Below are 25,316 nucleotides of genomic sequence, written 5' to 3' on the forward strand. Positions count from 1 at the left end.
ACACTTCCCGAATCAGGTTTTGATAGCTGTAGCGCATGTACAAGGCATTGGTTTTGAAATTGGATTCGGAGGCCCGACGCCGATCATGTAAGGATTTCGGTGCCAATAAGCGTGTCAGAGGCCGAATTGACCCATATTTCTCTCCTCGCAGGACCTCCATCAATTTGGAAGCCACCAAAGACTTGTTGTTGCTTTACGAGACACTTGTGGATGAAGAAGAGCAGCGGGATCGGCTGTGCGAGGTGAAGTAGATGCTCTTTTTTTCCCCCTCGTATTTGTATGTCATAAGCACGAAACGCCCTATATTGTTGTTGATCCGAGCTGATTCAAGCAGTTCTCATTCTAACGTGTTGCAGGACCAGATGCTGCTAAACTTTCTAGTTTACGTTCTCCAGGAGACAACAGACGAGATCGTGATGCTGTCCCTCAAGGCAAGTTCGCACATAAAGAAAGTATCGCGACGTATTAAGATAAGTAATTTTATCCTAAATGTTCTTCGGCAAAGTAATCAGGTATCACCTTATTGGTCTATCAGCACTTTCTGTGTTTGCTTTTGCTTGTTAGGTTTAACCCTGGGATGGCCTATAAACATTGTTGCAAATCAAGGAGAATTAATTTTTAAAAGCTTATTCGCATTTATTTGTAGCCTTGGAGAGTACATTTGTACTGAAAAATGAAATGTCACTTGAGTAAGAACTCAATCAGTACGGCAATTAACTAAGTAGTAATTTGTTTTCGAAATTGTCCGCCACTGAAACTATGCCCCAGCGTACCAAAAATGCCATTTAGGCATTTTTAGTTAAGCCTCCATTGCATAAATCAGAATTTCGAAATATCCAACTCGGCCGAGCATAAATGATACGTTGAACACTACAGGGTAATCCCTAGTTGAACAATCGAACACCGCCTGAACATCCTATTTTGAATGCTTGCCGTGTGGATGCAGTGCAGGCTGCGCAGTTATTGCTCTTCGCATATTGGGCGTCATTCAGATCAAGCCAAGCATGGGCTTCAATGTTAAGATGCATTTCTGAATACAGGGATAAGTGTTTTATGGATGTACACAGTAGGCAGCGTGTCTGCGCATAGCTGGTAATATGGATATTGTTGCCCGGTAGTACAAGACCTGCGGTTGCTTGGAAAAAAGTTGAGACAAAGCTATTTCAATCTGGTTCCCACAATTCTTTATTATTTTTTCCCCCTTGCCGTTGCCACACAGGTTCTGGCTGCCCTGTGCGCTGATGACGACAGATGCGCGATAGTCTCGCAGACCTTCGGCCTCTCGCCTTCGCTGGAGCTGCTAAGTTCTGGGTAAGGTCCTCTCTCCCAGAAACAGGAGCTTGAAAACGTATGCTGCGTATGTTTGGAGCATCTACGTGTCTATTTTCGTTGCTCAAGTGCTTTCTCTTACACAGACATCTAGCAGTACTCTCGACAAACAGTTCCCTTCGACTTGCCATGCACTACACGGTCCAAGGACAAGTTCACACCAGTTATGTGCCTGCGTAAAGCGTGGCTGGAAAACCACCCGCACGAGGCCTGCATTATACTACTCCTGCAAGTGCAGGGAAAAAGCTGTGAACTTGTTTTACATGAAGACTTGTGCCATGTGAAACAATCGGCAGTGTGCAGGTGCTGTTTTATGTTGCACTGGTAAAGTAGATAGTAATAGTAAAGGGGAGTGAAACGAGTAACAAAGCACAGTAGCTTCTGAACTACACTCGGCTGACAACCTTGTAAGAATTCAGTGCAATCGCAGTACACCTGCTCCGTTCGCCTCCACGCTCCAAAACACAGTTTGTGAGAGTTGCCAATGTTGAAAGAAGTTCACCTCTTCCATGAAGTCATAGAAATGAACAAACATAATTGAACTGTACACAGCTGTACAAGTTCATTTAAGTCGGACATCAGTGTATTTGCCATTGCCTTTTTGTGTTCTTGCTAACTATAGTTCAGGAATCCCAGGAACATTAAGTGGACCTAAACCACACAAGTAGCCTGGCAGGAATGCAAGGCTCAGTAATCTGCCTATGTACCATCTACATTAATTGCAAAGTGAACATGAAAAACAAAACTGAACACATGGATTGTAGTTTCCATAGCAACCATGATATGGGCACTGCAATGAAGCATGTATTTTTTTTTAAAGCAACGGAGTAGTCTTGTACCATCCAAAACTGCAAATCACAGTTGCATGATGGAGTTTGCACATCACATTCTTCGTCCAGCTGCCATTGTGTATAAACCAGGCCAGCAATTCTAGTATTGGCAACTGACCTGATTGTTTCTAATCTACACGCCATCTTTTCAGGTGCAATAATGATTAGCGCAGCTGCAAAGACAGATAGGACCAAGCTTTCTTTAGGTTTTAAACACACTTCACAAGCTCTGAGTCATCTGCGTTTCTAGCCGCAACAGCTACGGAAACTGATTTTCCATGACAGCGGTGTTTAGGGATGGTTAAATTTTTCTGCAGTGACAGTGTAGCAGCAGGGTATGATGTGTACTTTGACATGTCAGTTGGAGCACGTGCTTGCCAATAGGGAGAGCTACGGTCATTAGAGCTGCAGATATTTGTAGTCGCAGCATGTGAAGTGAACCTTCACATGCTGTCTGCTTCACATGCTATCACTAGTTTTGTCTGGGCAGTTGTCATTACAAACTTGCAGCACTTGAAATAGACTTTACGAGGTATCATGCAATGGTCACTAACTTGAACAATCTAATAGAATGTGTATGATCTATTTATGTGTGAAAGAACTGGGGACATATTCTCAAACGGTCACTTTCAGCGATACCATCACCTTCACGTGATGCAGTTCTCAACCAGCCAATAAGCGTGCACTGAAAGCGATATCACCGAAAGCATCCGCCCGAGATTACGTCCCCTGATTGCACCTCGGTTCTCCACTGCTGTTGACATTGCCTTTCCTTGCTGTTCCTCTAAGTTTTTTGTTTGGACATTTCTGCACTTAACAGACGAAAGGCTACAAGCACCAGGATTATACCTTGAGCAAGAACTACTGCTGGTCATGGGTCTTCCCGCATGTGTCGTGTAGAGGTTATGACAGCAAGTGGGGGACAGTGAAGGTTGCTACTTTGCAACGCAGGGCCCACGACTATGGCGTGAAAGAAGCTGCACTGAGGCTCAAGATGCGCCTGCTCGAGGCGAAGGTGGCGCTCCTCGCCAGGCAGCAAGAGGAGGCAGCCATGGCTGACATGCAGCTATCGTTTCGGGATTCCCGCAGCGCCTGGTATGCATGCATGCCTGCAAAGAAGTGCAAGAAGCAGTGCAATTAGCACTAAGACAGCAAAAAAAAAAAAAGAGTGTAGTGTTGCATGAATTTATAGTAGTTATGGCCACAGTATTAGCTGCAATGCTTTATCAGACCCTTACGTGTAGCCACGTATTATGTAAACCTGTTATGCTTAAGGCAAAAAGCTGGGCTAGCTTGAAACCTAGATGTTTCAGACATTTCCACCTTTTGGGGAAGAAAAAGAACACTTAAGGAGAAAAGACAGCAGGACAGGAAGGATGCTGGTCCTTCAGTCTCCTGTGTGTTGACTGGACAGAGTTTGTCAACAGGTTTCTGTATTTCAACAAGACGGGAAGTCTTTCGCATCTTGTAGTCTTTTCTTCTAAGGTGTTCCTTCTTTCCCCTAAGTGCTGGAAATATCTGGAAATAGCTGGAAATGTGCCGCGACCTCCGAAGTAATTAACGTGAACTTGGTCACCGCCCTGTGTATTAGCATGAGTGGTGAGCTTTAATTGCATTTAACGATCACTACACCATTTCAAGCCAAGCAATAAACTGTTGTAGCTATTGCTATAACATGTATACCAACCTGGGTAACTGATTTCGGCTGTGACCATTATCCTGCTACAACAGAACCATTTCAAGCCAGGGTAGAGGTCATTGTAAATTTTAACTAGTAGGAGTATGTGAAGTAATTTTTGAGACTGAATCGAATACGAATAAAATATTGCAAGAATTGAAGAGTGGATAGTTCTTAAATAGCTTTTGAAAACAGTAGTCGTTCTGTCCATTAATATAAAGCAATGTTTGTATACTAGTATTCATTATGCTTGCAAGTGCATGTCATGGCATTGCATGTTATAAGGTGTTGTATGTTGTTTATAGTACAACATCCGTAGAGAATTCGGTACAGTTTGCTTGCATAGCCAGCATTCTTTGGAGTGAGAGTGATAGTGATTAGAAGGTGAAATCTGGCTCCCATGGTGCATTTTATTTATGTACTTTTTAAATTTATAACACTCTCAAGGCCATATAGTAGCATTAAAGAGGGGAGTGGTTACTAAGCAGTAAAATAAAACAAAGAAGAAAAACCAAGCAAGTGCAGCGAATGCTGGTAACATAATATTCTCCTGAATATACAATGTTAGCTAATATTTCACAAAAGAGTTGTCGGTGATGGCTGGGACCCTTGAGGGAAGGTGGTTCCATTCCTGAGATGTAAGACTGAAAGAAAGACTTTGTGTTACATGAATCAATTCCTTCCTACATTACTACAAGCAATTTTAAGCGGATTGAAATGTGAGGTCGTCGTGAAATGTGGTGTGCTGGAAAACTTTATGAAACAACAAATAACAGGCGACATTACAATGGTTAGCTAGTGGAACAAGCGCTTGGTTAGCTCTCATTGAGGTTATACCAGATGTACAGTTTTAGAAAGAATGAAACGAGCAGAACTATTTTATGCTAGTTCAAGTGAAGTAATACGGTTAATGTGACTAGGGGACCCCGCATTACACATAAATAATTCAAGATTGGAGCGTCTTAGGGTCTTGTAGAGCAATAGCTTTAACCCCACAAAGCCCAACTTAAAAATTTTTATATGCTGAATTCGATGTTTAAAAACTTTATTTAAATTTTTAAAGATTTAAAAAGAGTTAAGCCCATTCTAGCGTTTTTGATATGCTGGAGGGAGTTTTTGGTTGGGGTTGGTTCAGTAAATCAATTACTAAGTAATTAATTGCCATACTATTTATTTTTAATCGTCATTTCACTATTTTCTTCGTACTAATATATTCTCCATGGCCAGAAATAACTGTGGACAAATTGTTTTAATCTTCTCTGATGGGAATAAGGTAGACGGTGCTCTGGAAAACGTTACACCTTAAGTACCCGAGCATGCGATTGGCATTGTTAATGACGTACTCTGCATGAATAGTCAGTGTGCTCCACTGTGTAGCTTCTTGCATTTTATATCTGCTTCTATGGCTGCTGGGATGAAATTTATTGCACTTTTTCTCCAACTTTATGTTTGATTGGGCATACTAGAGGATTTAAACTATTTACTCAATCCATTATTAGAAAATTGCTACGACTCGCACACCCATATTACTAGTAAAATGTGCACCACAGGACGCATCCTTTGTTTCATAAGTGGTGAACTTACCCATTTGTAAGACATGTTTCCTTCCGGTACATGTCTTCCGCATCATCTCATGCACTGTGGTGTTTTGCTGGTGTCCATATTTAAGAAATGGTGCACTTCCGAGCCCAGCATCCAAGTGCAGTGTTTGTGAAATTCCAGGCCACACGAGGGAGATTTGGGACTGTTCAATCACTGTGTTGAATGGTCGCGAGATGGCCTCACTATGTTATCAATGAGGCCTTATGAGCTGACTGAGCAGAGTTTTCACAACAGAAATGATCCCCTCCTTGTTACTATTATTTATTTTTTAATTATTTACCTATTTATTTCAGGAAAGATGGCAGTTTTGTTGCAACTACCCCATCTCCAGCTAAGTGCCCACCATTTATTGGACAGCACAATGGGGCGGCAAAAGTTGTTTCGCTACACATCGAGGGCCTCTGTTCTCAGGTGCAGCGAATTACAGACACGGTCTGCTGTTGATAGAGAAGTGCAAAGCTAAGTTTAAAATCAAACTGTGTGTTCTGTATATAGGGTGTTCCAGGCTAACTTTAGCCGAGCTCTTAACGAAAGAAAAAAGATTTAGAAAGCACGGTAGAATGTATGATTTTAAAACCTAGTGTTTGGTCATCAGACTTTGTGACAAACACTCTAGGTCTTAAAATTATATCTTCTGTCGTGTTTTTAAATCCTTTTTTTTTTTTTCCCAGTTGAACTGCTTGGCTAATGTTAGCTGGGACATATGGTACACTGATTACAATAGCACATAAGTATGCCTGTTGCAGAATGCTTAATTTTAGGAAGCATTTCTGAAACCGAAAAATATCTATTATTTTTTCATAAACTGTTTCGTTCTACAGCTGGACTAAGTATTTAAAGGTACCCTTTGAGACATATTTTTCATCGTGCATTGTTCATGTGCATAAATTGAAAAGGGTGCATCGCAATCTTGTTTTTCAGCTGTTTTTTTTTTGTGACCAATTTGTTAGCCACAAAAATGTTTATAATGCCTCTAATGAATTATTTATTTTATTTCATCCCTTCACCCTGCAATTCTGCAGGTTCTGTACTTGTCTAATATGCATTCTCCAGAAAAAATAAATTATCTTTATGGTATTAGTGCATTTTGTTTATGGTTGCGAAATTGTGTGCTTACTCATGTTACGATTTAGGTTTTATTTCTTTTTAAAATTATTTCTCTTTGTCACCTGTCCTCCCCCATCCCAGACTGCAGCGTTTAAATAGTTGAACAGTGCACTGTGCCAATGTGAGTTTTGGCCTTCCCTTAGCGTTTCGATCACCAATGTGCTGCTGCATGGTCTTCTAACACGAAGAGGCCCACCAGTCTTGAATTCAAGCTTGGTATGGCAGCAGGCACCAGTAGAATTGTTAATCTGATGAGTGAAAGTTAACATACCTGTGATTTCTTTTTAATTTTAGCATGAACAACAATTCACCATTGCACAAAATGACACACTCAGTGCAATGAACAAAGGGAATGAGGGGTAGCCATGAAGTGCAGTTTGATTTATGCAAACCTACTATATTTTCTTTAATAGAAGTTCCTTTTCATGATTATCAGTTCCAGAAAACATCTTTCATTATGTTCGGAACCACATATTGACTATAATGTGACATTTTCCCCCTCAAGTTTCGTTCTTCGAAATTCAATGAGCTTGCCACCCTCCGTTGTGATCATGCAGGTCTGCGATTATTAGCTTGTTAATTTTTTAGACGCATGACTCTACGGTTGACAAACACTAGCTGTTCCCTTCCGTGTACTTTCGTCCATGTTGTTCATGTCACACCTAAAAAAAAAAAAAACACTGTACAGCAAACCCAAAAACCCAACCTGCCCAAGCTGTTATTTTGGTCTGCGAATAGGAGGAGTGCAAAAGAGTTTAGTTACATTAAAGCAGGTTTATCTGAGGACGTTTAGGTTCAGTGGCCCTATTCGTCATCGCAACAGGCATCCGCATTGCCTCAGTGTGCAAACACAGCTGCTTTAGCATACGTGAACCTTGTATCTCCCAAGCTGTTGTGCTTCTGCTAGAACATTTTAGCATAGCATAGAGCGATGTGCAACTCATTACTGTAATGCACGCCTATGCGGGCAATGGCGTGCGTGCATGTGGCCTCGCATGGGCAAGTCCCATAATGTAGTCCCAGTAATGGGACACCCATTACGCTGTGCTCAGAGGTCCTATGCTGAGCCCGTGGATGATACTGCATTGTGCATTGGTATTAGTTTGTGCTTATTCATAATGTTATCATTATCATTTAGTTGTTCACCTTTCAAAGGTCTTGCCTCCCATTATATTTGTGGTCAAGTTATATCCATGCAAATACATTACTTCGCAAGCCTCTCAAACTTGGTTTCCCTGGATCTAACTGCAGTGACATACTGGTCACTATATCATGAATTGAATACGGTATAGACTCACGTAAGGGCTGCGTGCCGCTACTAGATTGCAAGAGCCGTGTAGTAGTGGGATATACTATCTAGAGCCATATAGCAGCAGCTTTTACACGGGACCGAACCACATGTAAGGGCCACACCTTGTCAAAACTATGGGAAAAAAAGTGCCACCCTTATACGAGTCTATACGGTATATGCATTTTTTTTTTTTTGGAGGATGATGACTGGAGGATGATGTTTTATTTTTTGTTGTAATTTCTGAACAGAGCGACAGAGAATTGTGCAAAGAGAAGCTGCTCGCTGTCCGAGGTGTGATCAGCTTCACATTCGACATCGAGAGGCGGCGGTGTGTCGTTCGGGTCAAGTCGGATCTCTCGCCGCGGGTAAGCATGAAGGCAATCCTTGCTTCTGTCACCAGTGCATGATGCAGATCCAAGTCAAATTTGCACATATGCTGTTGTCATACCTGTGCTGTCCTAATGATGATCATGATGATTTAATGGCATCCCCTTTGAAACGGGGCGGCGACAAATAGTCACCTAGCCTGCTCAGGTATACTATACATGTTCTTTATCTAGAATTTTTGTATACTTCTCATTAATCTTTTATTTTTATTTTTTGAAGATTTACCTTGTACCGCTACCTATGAATTTAAGAGATCAGGTCGTATCAACCTTCTCCCTGCTTTTTTTCCACCAGTACTCTAATCGTCTCTTGCTGATCTCTACTGATGATCTGTTAATGTTTCCTTCCACTTTAAACCCACGCGCTTCTGGGAGCTGCACGTTACCTACGGTTCTTGCTGGGTGCATCCCGTCGCATTCCATTAGGATGTGCTAAGTGGTGTCTGGATCTTTAATGCAGCATACACATGCCTCGTCTAGTTCCGAATATTTGCTCCGGTATGTTTTAGGTCCTTAGGCAACCGGCTCGATCCTCAAATAGCAAGGCACTGCCCTTTGTGTTATCGTACATATTTTCCCTTCTAATTTCTTTCTTCTCATTCTTGTAAATCTCCATGCTACTTTTTGTTTCCATTCTTTGCATTCAATTCACGGTCTCTATTTCTCTCACTTTCTTTCTGATGACTCCTGGTTGTCTATTTACAGTTTCGATTATCCTGTACTTGGTTGCCAACTTCCTTGACCTCTTCCTCCATTCTGTGCCCACGCTTTTCATGTAGAGATACTTGTGCACTTTAGCCACCCATTTATTTTCATCCATGTTCCTGTGTTCTTGTGCTAATGTCAAAGACGCTTGCACCCCTGTGAGCCTTCTGCATAGAAATGAGCATGTTCTCTTGCATGCAGTCAGCTGTTGCATGCACATTTTCCTGTCATCTTTCAGGCATTGGTACAGGCTATCAAGTCCACGGGAACGATGTCGGCGATGCAGGTAGCCAATAGCACCATTCCAAAAACACCAAGCAATAGCAAAACCAAGGTTAGTTTGTTTTTTTCTTCTTTAAGGTACTGCTTATGTAGGTACTTATTATGCACTGATGTATGAACCTAAATGGAATGATAAAGGCCAGGGGCTCTGAAACCGGAGGGGGGGACAGTGAGTGCTGTCAGATGGGGGCACCCGCCACCCCCAGCTTGAGGGCCAACCCGCCTCCAATATCAAATAAGCATTTGTTTGACAATAATACAACAAAAGCTTGTGAAGTCTTGTGAAACTGTGTTTAAACAAAGTACGAAGAGCTTTTATTGCAATGATGGGCTGTGGAGTTACGCCATATGTACTAAATCTCTCTAATAAAACTACGACATTGATGCAACCAAACTTTATGTCGACTTACGCAGCCTACAGCTGAAGACTCCCACCTTGAGGTTGGCCATGAGGCAGAAGCCAGTCGGAAAACTGAGGAGGAGGTGGAGGACAAGGAAGAAGATGAGGGTGAGAGCGAAAACCTCCCGGCCTACCTCCCCGAGGTGGACAGTCCGATTCGAGAGGACGCAGTTGTGCGGCAAAAGAAGTCGAAAAGCTCCTCAGCTGCCAGCTGGCTTGGAACGGCCGCCACGTTCATCACCAAGTCACTCTACTGGTGAATAGTGACTCGAGCTCAGTGACGTTGTGATCTTTGTCGATGCCACAACGAAGCACTTGTGAACTTCTGTGAAGACATGCACTAATAGTGCACGCCATCTATTGGTCAGAGTTCTATGGTGCGTTGTTGAAACGAGATTAATCCCAATTCGAAACGGTGTCGCCTGTTCCACGAGGACAATATGGCTGTCATCTTGTCTGGCGACTCATATTAGCATAGTCCAACTATACGTAATGCTGCCATCACCGTTACCACCTCGGTTGCCTGTGAGGTTTACATATGCTAGCGAATCTGCATTGCACGTGTAAGCAGGTGGAAGAGGCAGTAGTGATTTAGCAAAATTATCTAATATGCTACAATACCTTGCGTTGCAAGTTGTAAGTGCCCCCTCTCCACCCTCCTGTCGGGTTTGCCTGTGTGTTTTGCCATTTTGCATTTTTTTTTGCATTATTAATAGTGGATCTGCGCCAACTTGCCAGTTTTACCATGGGTCTTCGATATCTTTTGTTGCATGGCTGTTGGCTGCCAGCACAAAACGAGAGACACTGAAGAGAACTGTTAAAGTTCCATTTCTTAAAACACAAATAGGTCATATTGTAAGCAGAAGTTAATTCTGCATTATGTCATGGACTTTGGCAGAACCCAGTTGATGCTAAAATTACCTTTTCATGATTTCAAAGAATAATAACAATAGCATACAAAAATAAGTAACGCTGGCTGGCAACGTTTGTAGGCTTTTCCCCCGAGTGAAAGCATTGAAATAAATGCAAATGCTGCAAAGTTTGTGTCTACAATGTGAAGTTTGACAGTTCCTCTGCTCATAAGTGATCCCTTGTAGGTTGCGATTTCATAAAGCAATCCAAAAGTCTACATAAAGCATGAGGAACCAAGATGTGTCTCAACATTGCCTCTCAAATTTTTACCAAAAAAACGTTTTTGGGTGCGTCTTGTATGTATCAACAGAATTGATCGAAAACAAATGCCCTCTTCGCCTTCGACTCTTTGTCGTCGTTCCAGTTGCACCTAAAACTGTGTGCTGTGGCCACACAAAACAGTTCCCATCATGCTGTGCCCATCATCGTGCCAAGCTTTTGCGTTAGCATGACCTCATGATTGTGTGGCGTCACGCCACCTATATCGAATAAGGGTAGGGGGGCATGCATGGTGGTAACACAGTGGCATCATTCTCGGCCACTAGGTGGTGCCACTACCTCACCAAAGATGAATGGGTGGTTTTGAGCAGAGGTGGTTTGTTTTTCAAGGCAGAAAGTGTCAGTGTAGCTCCGGGGCTGTCATTACTAGCAAATGTGAAGTACTACCGAAATGCAGTCAGCGCTTTCTGTTCGTTATGGCCATTTCCGGGTGAAACGTGTGATATATGTACTATCGACCAAAAAAGTTTACTGACCACAGGATCTCAGAAAACGCTAAATATCTGAGCAGGCCTTTAAAAGTAGCCAGTAAAACCGTACATCACAATGTTGTTCGCATATACCAGTAGAGGCTAGAAATGGGAATACCAGGCTGCCTTTTGAGGCTGCACGGAGTTATTTAGCTTTTTGTCAGATCCCTTGGTCCGTAAACTTTTTTGGTCGATAGTACATTTACTAAATGTGCAAAGCTAGCTTACAGTTAGGGAAACCTTACTGTGCTCAATCGCTATCACATGATAGGCTTTGAGTCCTAGCCACATCAGTGTGGGCTGTCCCTTATGCCATCGCTGCTCGTGAAGAAGCACTTTGCGTTGCTCTTCATTGGTGTGCTGTAGTGGCTGTTGCCTGTACCTTCACTGCCTCTCAACATGTACCTGCCACCACTTTCATACTTTCGCAATCTCTAAAGTGAGGCTACACCTGATGGCCTGATGTAAGGGTGTGTAAGTACGTATATTCAAGTACGAATAGAATAGTCTTTGCTATTTGATTCGAGAATCGACCGTTAGAATTGTCAAATATTAATTTCTTTCTAATATTTCAAAGAACAGCAACACTTGTTGAAAGTCTCAAATGGTAGAGAATGTGATGGAAGTGAGGGCTGTGCCGAATGATTCTTTGCTAGGGAGCTGCGGTTGTCGCACACGGACAAAATCCCCGATTAAGTGCACAGGGATGATAACTTATGCTCAATTATTTTCGGTCATTCATTATGAATGCTTCGCGTTTAGGCAGCCTAAAAAATTATGGGGCTTTACGTGCGAAAACCACAAGCTGATTATGAGGCACGCCGTAGTGGGGGACTCCGGAAATTTGGACCACCTGGGGTTCTTTAACGTGCACCTAAATCTAAGTACACGGGTGTTTTTCGCATTTCGCCGCCATCGAAATTAGGCAGCCTATATGCAAATTTGCTGCCTCGATTTAGGCAAAGCAATTTATTTGGCCATTCGCACCATGTTTCCATTGCTTTAGGACATTGTGAAGTGCTGTAGCATCACACTTCCCTAGTTGAATGAACTCGACATTACAAGTCCATCTGGCAACATGCCATTTCCATTTTTCATTACTGTCATTGTCATGATGCACCAGATAACTGAAAGCAATAATTTCTCATTTACAAGCACCCCCATTTGTGAACATTATACATTTACATATGCATGTAAATAAGCCACATAAATGATGTCAATGACTTTTTTTCTACCAAGAGAGTCAACGCATGCAACTTTGTAGTTTACTGTGTTTAGAAAAAAATATTCGATTCAATATTCAGAGGTCGATTTTCCTGACTATCTGACTCAATTTGGAAGCTTCACCATACCAACACCCCTACCGTGAAGATGAAGCAACCATTCAGACATGGCGACTTAGCATGTAAATTGTTCACTTCCAAAAATAAATTGCTTCTCTTTCTTTAGGATGATTTAAGTTGCCTTGAGTGAATGAACCTTATGTGCTTGCAGTTTGTAAAGTGTCCTTCACTTTCCCCCACAAGCAAGTTGATCCTGCCTGGCAGTTACAGCTGTCACATGGACGCCTTTCAAGGGTCGCTTAAAACATCTAGTACTGCACACACAGTAATCTCTACACTTTTCAGTTGTAGAAACTTTACTACAGACTCATTTCACATGAAAGGATGACGCTTGGCAGATGTGAAAGCTGGAAAAATATCACAATCAGGTATTACAGCTGCTCTCAAAATGCCAGACCTGATATCATGACTCAGAGCAAGATTTGCCGACCTTCTATAGCAGTGAGGGTAAGTGTGATAACGCTTTCAAAAAAAAAAAAAAAAAAAATGCTGCACATCTTCTGTCTACACTCGCATGTGCCAGCTGCAGCAATCGCTGGAACAGAGCGAGCCAGTGTGTCATGAAGTATTTTCCCTAAGTACTGAAACTGGCTCTTGGAAACAAATACTATAATAAATCATTTAGGGTGCTCCGACACTTACCAGTACTATTTCTCGAGTTTAGGTAGTTTATGCCTTTATCTAACGCACAAAAAAAAAAAAAATTGTGCTGGTACTTCAGAAAAAGAAGTGCAAACTCCATTAGCTTCACTGTACAAGTTCTGTCAGATGCTTGCAGGTTTCGATGGCAAGTGGTCTTTAATGGTTGTGAAATGTACTTGCATTGCAGTAAATTTTTTTGCAGTGAGGGGCTGTAACAGCCATGTGGTACATTTTGAGTCCATATTTCTGGAAACGGAGCAGCAAATGGTTATGGTTTCCATATTGGCCAACCTGAATTATGACAGTTTCATATTTGTGCTTACTAGTAAAAACTGGTTGGTGATCACATTTGCAGTTGCACAAATTCTGATATTTACCACCACGGTGATTCTCAAACAGCAAAATTGTTTTCTAGAATCAATTGTGCTAACCCCTTCAGGTACCAAATAATTCTGTCCATTGAAAATTCAATTTCACTACAACACCGTAGAGCTGCAATACAAATGAGGAATTTTCAATTCTTTAGTGAGTTTTTTAACCTTTACAGAATATGGACTCCATGCGAGAGAACTCTTTATATAGAAACGTCAGGTATGAGAACAACTATTTCATGTCTAGCATACTTGGAGAGCACCTATCCCGACACTTGAAACGTATGCCTGATGTAAAAGAATGTGAAAGCAGCGACCCTGCTACATGAAGACAAACTGACACCTGCGAGGGCGAACATCCAGCCTTCCAACTCGTTTTACTAAAGCACTTTTCACTCACTATTCGAACTTGCAGCACAGGTCCAATCAGAAGTGCTTCGATACGTTTCCGGCATATTTGAAATATAGTCCTCCTCAGTGCTCCTATTTTAAGGCAGGTAAAGCGCAAAAAACATGGACAGTGGAAAGAATGAGGACATACAATGGCAGAAAAGAAAAAAAAAAAAAACGCTCAGCATGTCGTCGTTCTTTCCACTGTCTGTTTTTTGCACTTTACCTACCTTAACATGCTGCCATACCAACTAGCTCGGATAAAGACCCTAGTTCAATGCTCTTAATTTTGGTCAACTACCTTTGCATGCACATAGCACCTGCAGGGGTTAATAAGATGACAGAGCCATTCCTGTATTGTGTGTGGGAGCTAAAAGCTGCTCAGTGTAGTTTGTACACCTGGCGTCTTCTACTACTTAAAGAACAGTTTCACCCATTTACGAGTTTAGCATGCCAAACCAACACAAGGGACTCATTGTCACCGTTTGGTGTTTAAGGTGCGTCTAAATATAAGTATGTGAGCGTTTTTGCATTCCAACCCCATTTTAATGTGGCAGCAACAGCAGGCAATTGAACCCACAACCCCACACTCGGCACAGGACGCCATAGGCCACTGAGCCACCCCCGGTGCGGGTTACCAACAACTCCACAGGGGTCCTTTCGTGTATATATAATATACGCATTCATTTTCACTTTATTATGGCGTCAACAGGATCAGCAACAACGCTGATCTTACAAAGCTCGTGAAACGTCGACGGCCAGGGCGGAGGGCTAAAATAAAAGTAAACAAGATGTGGCCCAACGAGCAGAAGAAAAAAGGACTAACAAAAACACAGTGGGCTTAATGAACGTCAACAGTCCAAGATGCATGGTTCATCAGTTTGCAACAAGCACAAAATGCTTCAATTTTGCATTCTTTTCAGACAGTTGCACTGCAGGCCAAAGAATAACGAAAGCTTAGTATAACAATAAGAACACTGGTATCTTCTCACCGTAGAAGTGGCTGCATTTGCAGCATGCATTGGTATTTTCGATTCTGCTTTCTTTGAAAGAAATGAAGCCACAAACTTTATCGAACGTCTAAAATTAACATGGTTTTAAAAGTGCTGTACCAAGACGTGGCAAGGCAAGCTTTGGTTTTAATAGCCAACAAAGTCAGGACTGTGAAGGCATTTTTTCCCAAAAGCCTTGTCGAGCGCAACCTACGTGTAGTCTTTGCCAGATGCAAGCGGGTCTTCTACTATGCTTTTGTGCAATATCTTCTCTGCCTATTTCGGTTATCTGGCACAAGTTTTCAAACTGTTCAGCGTCGGGGAAGCCCTAGTGGTTACCAACAAATGCCAAAGGAACCCTCTGTACCCTTGCCCTCCCATCTAACAATGGGGTTAGACATCAGGTTTTAAAGACTTTTGGGGCACTGCCATATCCTATCGTAATGTGCACTTGAATGCAAACATGCAGACTGTACACAAACCCTTATGGCACAAAAACCTTGGGCATTAGACGACCAATATGGCAGCACCCAAGCTCTAAATTAAACAGTCTCTAGATGGTGACGAAATCTGTGCTCCAATTACTTTGCTGAGAAAAGGAAAAGACCGCTGTACACTCTCGAAAGCTTTATATAACCACAGGGGTCGCGACATGTTTTGGTGGCAACAATAGGTATACAAGTGGCAGCGGCCTCCATACTTTTGGTAAAGAATGCACCACTTCACAACTGGTCCCACGTTTTGGGGGAAAATTGGCAAGTGAGAAAACGAAAGACAGTGCGATCCTTTTATGCAGTTTTTCTAGCAGAAAATTAAGCGATGCTGCCCACTTTTGGTTACAAGCACTCCAAGGCAAAGTCTCTCTGAGCAACAGCCAGTGCCAAATTTCATGTTACGTTCAAATGGACAGGCCCAAATATAGCATTCCTCTGGTAATGGCTATAACATGACAAGTTGCACTTGCAAACACAGATTTGATGCTGCGAGTTGGACTTGAAGAGCGCTCGCCTGGTACATCAGCATATGCCACGAGCACTCGCAATCTTCTAGACATTGGCTGCTTCTCTCCGCAGACCGTGATCCCCGCAAAACAGTTTTAACATCCAAAGCTAGACTCCTAAGATATGCCCAGCAAGATGTGGTGGTCTGCCACGTTTCATAAGAGTTCCGACAAGACCTAAAAGATGCCTTGCCTTCTCGTAGAAGCGAAGGGAGTAAAAAGACGATATTGCCGCATTTCCTCTTCTGCCACGAGGCTAGGAGAAGACAGTGATCGTGAAGACATTTACAACTAGCTGTCCACGTGGAAGAAAAAAAAAAAAAATAGAAGCCTCCTCGCAGTTGGCACGATCACAGTTACGAACGTGCTCGGGCAGCCAAGGCCCTTGTGAGCTGGACAGTTTGGGCCACAACTTTGATATTCGAAGACAAGAGGGAACGAACGTCTCCTATCTGATCATTAAAATGCGGGTTGAGTACACATTCCCAGCCGACCTACCTCACCACACAACAGTGCCAGAGCTCCGGCAGATAACTTTCTGACAAATAACTTTCCCTCGCCAACAAGTCTCTTTGGCCATTAAGACATTGTAACCTGCAAGCACAGAACCGCTTCAAAACTAGGCAGCTGCAACAATACCTGGCAATTGATTTTATTACTTGTGTCAACTACCACATCATTCTCACTGCTCGATTCTTTTGACAGTTCTTCCTTCAGTGCCTGCGTAGTCTGCTGCTCCAATTTCTTACGTTAATGATCTCTGGTATCATGAAAATAAACTGCTTCAAAGGTCCTAGTCTAATGAATCCATCCAGTAAAGTTTTCCTGGCCGACAAGTGTGCCGACACAAAATGAAAAGGTAATTTGGAAAGTATGCAAGTGTCTGGCTACAATTACTCGCAGTGCTATAATAATTGGCAACAATCAGTCAGCTGTAACCAGCACAAGCACTTCACCAAGGCAAAAAAAAAAAAAAAAGAACACTCAATTGAAAATGACAACTCTCCACTTTACAACAACATCACCAGCTAAACAAAATCACATGGTTGAAGATGAAGGCTACAAGCGGGGAATGTGAGCCAGAACTAGAAACGGCAGTCTGCAAGTGTGAATCTACAGGTGAGCACTGAACCTCTCAAAAAAAGAAGCAACGTCACCATCAGACTCTAAAATCAACTATGTCTTGATGAACGATGCACCAGTCCATGCTGGAAACAGCAAATACTGCAAGTACTGCTCACTCGGGGGACCTCAAGACATCGCCAGCAGAGCAACAGCAGCATTGTGAATATTTGATGTTGCCTCTAGAAGCAAGCCTGCCATAAATGGTTCTTAACTGCCCACTGATTTAGACTCCAACTTTGCACAGAGGTGGCATTGTACGTTGTATGTTTCGTTTAAATAATGAAACATTGTGTTTAACCCCAAAAAGCTCGAAAACAATTCCACATCATGGAAACTTAGAACAACTTGTTCGCCTTTATTTCTGGCCATGGAGAGTGCACTTACTTGTACAAAAAAGTATTTTGAGTTAAAATTTATTAGTATAGTAATTAATTAAATAGTAATTGGTTTTATGAGCTAGCAAAAACTAAAACTTAGCTCCGGCTTATCCAAACGTATAGGGATTAAAAGAGGCCATGGGACGTGTCGTGGTTTAGGTCTATAGGTAGACGACCGTCCGGAATAGAAAGCAAGAAAGAACTGATGTTTTATTCTCCCGAGCGCATGACTTGAGGAGCCCAAGCATGATGCAGGAGCGTGGCCAAGTGGGGCTGCAACCTAGAAAGACGCTGCTATAGGCTCTTGCCCCCCACCCCCCTACCCTCCTAGAGAAAAAAAATAAAATAAAAAAAAACAGAGGTCTACCACTAGGGACACCAGACGGGTGCCCAGCTAACCAGTTTTTGAGGGGATTGTCCTGGCGCCCCAATGGGTTTTGCTTTAAGTTTTCTATACTTAATTCAGAATATTGAGGTACCGAACTCTGCGTATCCAAAATGATACACTGGGCATCGTGGGCTTCATATAGTGTCTGGATGTCCTACATGCTGTTGGAATGTATCAAACATGCATGTCATTGGCAGCGACGAAAAACCGAAAAAGTGGGTTCCAAGCGCGAGGAACAGTGGAACCACCTGCTCTATGCAAGCAACGTAAAATGCCACCCCTGCAAAAAATTAGAGTGTCAACGAACCAGCACCTTAGCCAGGAGTCATTTTATACAAGGTGCCCTTACAGACAACACTCGTTATCCACACACTTGCAAAGTCTGATTGCAAGAACAGTTCCTGCTCGTAAAAAATACATATATAGCTGTACATCAAGCCAGATGTTTTCGAGGTGCAAGCAAGCCAAGGTGTAACCGATTTGAATGGTGCTTTCAAAGAATTGAAATTTGCCACTTGGCAAGGTCTTGTCTGGACTAGATCCACGAACACAGATGTGCAGTGCCTGCATATTCTTGTTCCACGTCAATCCACAAAACTTCAAATGACCTTGCACCATGCCACGTAATCTCCCAACCTTTCTGCATGCTGAAAAATGCTTTCTTTGTCTGCCAGAATGACAAGGCCGAATGGGAAATATATAACAATACTGTTCTGCAATTATTTCAGGAAAAAAAAAAGTAAGTTCGTTTGGTGGAATAATGAATGCAGCCATGCTATATGAAAATTCTTGGACCCTTGGCAGTATGTATCAAAGTCAGCATGGGATAGCATTGCGGGCTAGCTGTTGGTTACGATGGTTGAGGTGATCGACAACAATTTTCATTATCTCAGTGCAGATGATTAGCAGATTGGAAAGCAGAGGCTGAAACACAACAGAGTGACAGGGCAACCATTTTTAATCAGCATGCCAGAAAAAAAAAAAGAAAAGAAAAAGCTGGTAAATCAGGGGGCATATGAAATGAAAGACATTTGAGATGATCGACCTTAACATTGCAAAAGCAAGCTTGGGATGCAGTTACAGAAGCTAGAAAAATGCTGTGGACTTTAAAAAATGCATTACAAAAGCAAGAATACCAGAGCTGAAAATACGCTGCACTCATTCTCACCTGCTCCCACTAAAGAGTTATCTGCAATGTTCTTTGTCCTCCAGCCACTAAATTACAAGCAGTACTAGGTAACCTTTAGCTGTCATATGGCTAGGCTGAAACATGAAAGCTTGCTGCCGGCCTTCCGCACGCCAAGCCAAGCACAGACAACACTGCTGCATAGATACGCAGTGTTACTTGCGGCTTCACAACAAGAATTTAAGAGAAGCAAGAATGGACAATTTAAAAAGCATGGAATCGTGGCAGCTTCTCTGAGTACTGTTACTGCACGAATGCTCACCTTCATATGGGCAGTTGCTAATAAGAAAAAAAAAAAAATTAATAATCAGCTCATTCAAGCAGCCACACGGTCACAAACTTGAAAACCTAGCCACGAGGTGAGAGACATCACAATTGCAAGTTTACTAGGCATATAGAGTGGCCACCGTTACTTTGCACAGCCCAACAAATGCCCTGCGCTGCGCAGCCATACAGGCAAACCAGAGCCAAATGTGTTCGGCGGGAACCATGCTGCAGAGACCAACCACAATGAGGAACCACCATGCACGCTTGAACCTCAAAAACAGACGTCTTGGCATTGGCAGACGACGGCATCACTCCTCCTCCCCCCCCCCCACTCCTAGCACTCCAGTTGTTTGCAGCAGAGAATTGCCGCACAGCACCACCGGCACAACGAGACTCGTGTTGTCACTCGTTCCCATCGACTTTGCACACACCCACAGTCCAGTTCACCATCCATTGTCGGCAGTGCAATGCACCGACAACGTGTAGCACAGTGCAATCACGCCATCAATCTGCCTTGGTGCTGATACGCTGATACCCTTTGGAGCCAGAAGACGAATCCAGCTGTTCCCAGCCGTTGTCGTCATCCCATCCGGAATCCCAGTCGTGGTTCGCTGACGAGCCACCGCCCTTCCCCGACGACTCTTCGCCGAAGTCTATGAGGAGCTTCTCGTCACCGGCCTTCTTCTTGGACGAGAGTGACTTTGTTGGTGAGAGCTTTGACGTGGGTGACTTGGCCGACGAGCTTTTGCTGGAGCCCTGTTTTGTCGAAGACGAACTCTTGGATGCAGATGGCTTTGCCTTGGACGACTTCTGTGGTGGCGACGATGCAGTTGTCACGGGCTCCCAAGCATCGCCAGCCTCCCAGTCATTCCAGTTGTCATTGTTCTCGTGGTTTGTGGGCTTTGCAGGAGAACTGGAAAAGGAAGTGAGGAAACACATAAGGAACTAAAATCATGGATCATCGCTGGCAAGCACAACAGCCTGACGCTACTTAACACCATACTTTGCAGCGGCTTTAGCTTCAGATTTTAGTTCATAGTGCCTTCTCTTGTGCATCATTTACAGGTTGTGAAATAGTAATCACAACTGTGTGTTTGCATGAGCACAAGTGTGGCACTTTTTGAGAACAAAAGTTATCCAGCACCAGTTCTGCAGCTTTCGGATAGTCACAACGGTTGCAAATTTACCCATAAAGCCAACGAAGGGATGAGTGAAAATGCACTGCCAATTCATTCCCACTTTCCCATTCACTTTTCACTTCACCCAACTATGGGCGAAGGATAATACAAACTGAGAACAGCTTGCAAAACGGTAAACTTGGGCGAAAATTGGACACGTAGGCGACAGATGTTTAAAATGGTAAATAAGTTCTTTCAGAAGCATGCAAGGGGCTCCTTTTATGATTTGTTACTTAATGCCACAACATCAAAACAGCACAATTAAACACGCTCCGTCTGACTTCAATTGCACATTAAAAGATCATAAGGAAAAGAGCACAGTAAGACGAATTCCACAGAGCATGGGGCGCAAGTTCGCTTAACTATCGGCCCAATGTGCACTCGACCAGGAAGGTCACACATGCACAAAGGTCATGTGCACTGCATGCAACACTCAAGTGACACGCAGATTGAGAAGCCCCAAAGGCTATGTCGGCTACCAGGCATTCACTTCGCCACTGGGTCATCATGTGCTGTACAGTACACTTTAAAAGGAACACCAATTTTGTATTCGAACCAACACAACTTGAATGTAGGGTCAACTTTATAGGAATAGAGTGCTTGCTGTGATACGTTAAGTAGACTTTCATTAGCAAAAAAAAAACATTATTGACAAGACTGTTGAGTGAAAACTGAGCTCTAATCTGATCTGAAATACTAATTTGATGTTCCCATTAACTGCGGACCATACCATACAAGTAAATACAGCAAGAATGTCATCTGGCCAACAACCAAGGGCTCTTTGCAGCACAAAATCGTAATCTGCAAGCTACAATGTGAACTATCCATTTTGTTTTCCTAGTCCACTATGCAAACTGTGGTTGTATACTCTATCAGTTACTCACTTAAGTGCAATGTATATATATTGCCGGGATACGTACCTGCCCATAAGTCGCACTGACCACACATACATAGCACATATTTGTCAACCCATTCTTGTCAATATCTAGAGCAAGCAGACGGCAAGTACACTTCAATGCTTCTATGGCAAGGCAACCAGTGCACCATAATATGCTACTTAGGGGCATGAAATATGTACAACTTTTAATTAGAGGGTACTCTAAGTGTCATCGCATACTGCCCTCTCACACTTGAAGCAACAAGCAAACAAAGCGCTGAACAACATTTACACACCACAAAGAGTTGTTAAAATACACAATCATGGCCTTGTTTGCTTGGCGTTCCTTTCTTTGATACTCCTGTGTATCCTCAATTCAAAACAGCTTCAGCTGCCAAGTTTTCAAGTCCGATCCAGATCTAACCAGTTTGGAGTGGTCTTATATGTCCCTATCCAAATAGCGCAGTGTGCTTTGAGGTGAGATGCCCCATGGTTCAGTTGAGATAGAAAAGCCAAAAACGTGTCAGTGCGTGGCCTTTGCATCCTTGGTTTGAAGAGGCAACCAGAAGCATTTAAACATTGGTTTGTTTACACTGCTATCTATGGGAACAGAGTGCCTAACTAATCTTGACTGGAGATGTGGATTTAGTCTGTGGCTTGTTTACTTTGTGCTATAGTTCAGTTTAGAAGTTATTTAGGCCACTAGAGCTGTGGTAGACCTAACAGCACACAAATGCAGTGTTATAAAACACCAAGAAGACAAAGCTCTTATCTGTTCAGAGTCAACACCACCTTTCGTAATAGACAACAAGCAGCCAGTCCCATTACATTGAGCAAACCACAATGCCCACTAGGCCAAGCCGCACATTATTTGCAACATTATGTAACACTGCATTTTAGCAATAACCATGCACTAAGCAACTTAATGTATGAATTCCTTGCCAAGAGCACTAGTTAACAGCAATGATTCGCTCTACCATCAGCCGATGTAGAAAAGCGCACACTCAGTATCTTTTCTTTAGAAAGAACTATCCACCTCGCAAAACCCTTAATGGGGAAATGCATACATCAACCTGTGCTCAGTGACAGGCCAAGGACACAACAGCGCACTCCTTCAAAGGCAACCTTGTCTACAAATGCGGCCTTCTGAAGCACTTTTTGCCTTCTGGGGATGCTCAAATCTCTCGCGTCCTCTGAAGTTCACCTTCCCTGCACAAAAATTGTATCTCCTGATGTTTGGCTTTGCCGCATGGCACACACGCAATGGGGGGAGTCAAGTGTTGTAGTTGCTCAGCTGCGACGAGAGATGGCACGAGTGTTCCAATGGGATTGCCACCTGCCACCGTGGTTATGAAGGGCACTTAGATCTCAAAGGCTGCAGTACCCACATCGCTATTTGCACTCTTTAGGAGATACCAAGGAAATTTCCCTTGGATTTGAGGCCAGAGTGATCCCTTCCCAAGCATCTTGCTGTTTCTTCAAGCTATCCCACATTACTGCCAATTTATACTGCAAGCTGCCTTGTTTCCAATACATGCTGATCTTGGCTGTTTACACATACGGTGCATGACCATGGCACGTTCATGTTGCTGAACCATTGGGGTTGCGCCTCTATTCTGTGCTACGCTATCTGTAATGAAACTTTGTTTTCAGTTGGAGCACAGCGTCGTGCCTTCGTAAGAGATGGTTCTCCTGCATCCATGGCCTTGTCACAGACTAATAGATACCTGGATTAATACCAAAAAAAAAAAAAAGCTTAAGCTAAGCATTGTATTAAACTATCGTAACGGGAATGCGTAGAAATAGGAGTATACAGATGCTTTATAGAGCCACAAATGTGTCTCATATTGCAGCAGTCTTGCAAAGGTAAAAAAAAATATTGCCACAAGAATTTTATAAAGTGTCCCAGCCAATGCTTCCGTGACAAAAGTTAACTGAAGGTTAGACATATACAACCATGAAAGCCACAAGGTTGCTTACATTGGTACCAAACACTTCAATCCCTCTGTGGATGCATCGTGACACCTGTCAACAAAACAGCCAGTTAGATGCGCACAGAAAGTTAGGTGCAGTATGGAGACAGGTAAGCGCAACAGTGAGTAGCAAACAGTATGGGTATAGCTTTACATGCAGGCGTAAAACACACAGAAGACTCGCGTCGCGTGCAATAAGAAAACACAGTTATGATAGAGGAAGGGCACAAGAGGGTCGCCGCACCTAGCGCCACTGTTGGCACCTGACCAGTTCCAGCCGTCCTCTTCTCGTTCGGGGCTGAACGGCCGGTCATGCTGCTGAAGCAGCGGAGTGTCGCTGCAGTCGGGATTCTCGTTCCTGTGGGAGACACAGACACAGAGACGCGCACATGCAGCAGACGGACAAGGACAAAGAACTGGAGACGCACGCAGCACAGCGGTAAAAGCCACAGTACAGGACAGTGAAGGAGGCCGCAGTTAAGGACATCACAAAACGGAGGCAAGTTGAAAATGTGACTCGCTCATGGTACAACTACAAGGCAATCCACCTATAATGTTATTGCTTGTTATGATAGATAGTTTATACTGTGATCTCTAAACTTCCGTATAATTGATTGTACACAAAAACTAACCCTATACCGTCTAGTAATTTTTGTGGGAAACTATAAATTTGCATTTTGTCTATGACGTGTGGAAGGTACTGAAAAATACAATGATTATAAGAGCAGCAAGTGCTCAGGGAAGTTATAGCGTTGTTCTCTGCCAAAGGATGTGTACATAACTCTGTCTACGAATCCGAGATGGGCTATAGTAATTCCGCGCAAGGAGGCATCAAACTGTGAATCATGCCATTTGTTCGACGTGACAATGGATACAAAGTAGATGTTTCCAAACAAACTGCCACCTCATTATCACTGCTGCTAAGACAAACAAAGGAGTCATTCATGCAGGCGACAGACCAGATGGCAAGCAAAAAAAAAAAAAAAGTGTTGCTATTAGACAGCTGGCACTGAAGTCGTCATGGTCACTGTGTTGGCACGCCACCAGGGCGGTGAAAAGCCGCAGTATAGTTTGATCCAAATCTTGCTTATCTCCATCCGTGCAGCAGAGGCTGAGGAGTATGGATAACTTGTTGTTTCTTGCGTTACGTGAAGGTTCAAGCCCTCTAAATCCTCGAAAGACATACTCGTAAGCCTTGAGTGTCCCGAATATAATGCCTGTTTCTACGGTTTGGTACGTAGGAGCTGGAATTGGTCATGACATGATACACTGGCAGGCTTAGTTTGAGTGATTCCTGTGGCTGCCACATATGAATGCACCCAGAAGAAATGCGTGTAGCAATTAACATCATATCTTGCCTCATTGTCACACGACGGGAGCAAATTTCACTCTAGGTCATGATGCCATGATAGTATCAATAACGTCAGGAACTTTGGTATCAAATTAGGATATAAGTGTTTTCCAACATTCACACTTGCTATGTTGCATCATTTTAAGTGCAAGTGTGAGTTTGAAAATATGTGCCAGTACTCCTTCATAGGCTCACCAATATGGCATCCATGATGTCATGTTCGAGCAAGCCATAGAAAAAAAAAAAGAAAAGGTCAAATGCAAACTTTCGTGCGTCACAGTCAGATAATGTAAAGAAGTTCATCTTCATGAACTTTACAATAACAATGTGACAAGTGTTGCATTTCTCGCAAATGCATACGCCCTTTCGCCTAGTTTCTAGTGCTACACCCAATTTTAACAAGGTTAATTAACTTAAACCCTGCAATGCCCAATGTAGCATATATGCTACATCAGTTTGATACCTCAGGGAAACTTTAAGTCGAACCCCCCGACCTCGTGCTCGGGAGCAGAGTGTCACCGGCCAATCAGCGAAATAAAGCAAATACGCACGCACCATACGGCAATGCAGCGGCTTGCGGTAAAG

At 43.0% G+C, this 25,316-nt stretch overlaps 2 protein-coding genes across 7 annotated transcripts in view; one reads left to right on the top strand and one right to left on the bottom strand.

Annotated features, from left to right (window-relative positions):
• Positions 1-31: 31 nt before the first annotated feature.
• LOC119465911 (uncharacterized) lies at positions 32-10,723 on the top strand. The gene is made up of 9 exons (XM_037726386.2): positions 32-87; positions 152-242; positions 357-431; positions 1,220-1,311; positions 3,111-3,254; positions 5,733-5,850; positions 8,086-8,202; positions 9,167-9,262; positions 9,625-10,723. Coding segments are annotated over exons 1-9 (981 nt in total). The 5' UTR covers positions 32-85; the 3' UTR covers positions 9,871-10,723.
• Positions 10,724-14,672: 3,949 nt separating this feature from the next.
• LOC119465905 (ADP-ribosylation factor GTPase-activating protein 1) overlaps positions 14,673-25,316 on the bottom strand; it is a 60,270-nt gene continuing 49,626 nt past the window's right edge. For 5 of the 6 annotated variants that reach the window (XM_037726378.2, XM_037726377.2, XM_049657291.1 and 2 more), the window contains 2 exons: positions 23,625-23,738; positions 14,673-20,265 (listed from right to left, as the gene is read on the bottom strand). In XM_037726378.2, coding sequence (XP_037582306.1) covers positions 19,857-20,265; positions 23,625-23,738 — 523 coding nt within the window. In that variant the 3' untranslated portion in view covers positions 14,673-19,856. The remainder of the gene's footprint in view (positions 20,266-23,624; positions 23,739-25,316) is intronic. The other variant, XM_049657292.1, reaches the window with a different exon arrangement.

This window comes from Dermacentor silvarum, chromosome 10 (genome assembly GCF_013339745.2).
Source record: "Dermacentor silvarum isolate Dsil-2018 chromosome 10, BIME_Dsil_1.4, whole genome shotgun sequence".
NCBI classification, from domain to species: Eukaryota; Metazoa; Arthropoda; class Arachnida; order Ixodida; family Ixodidae; genus Dermacentor; species Dermacentor silvarum.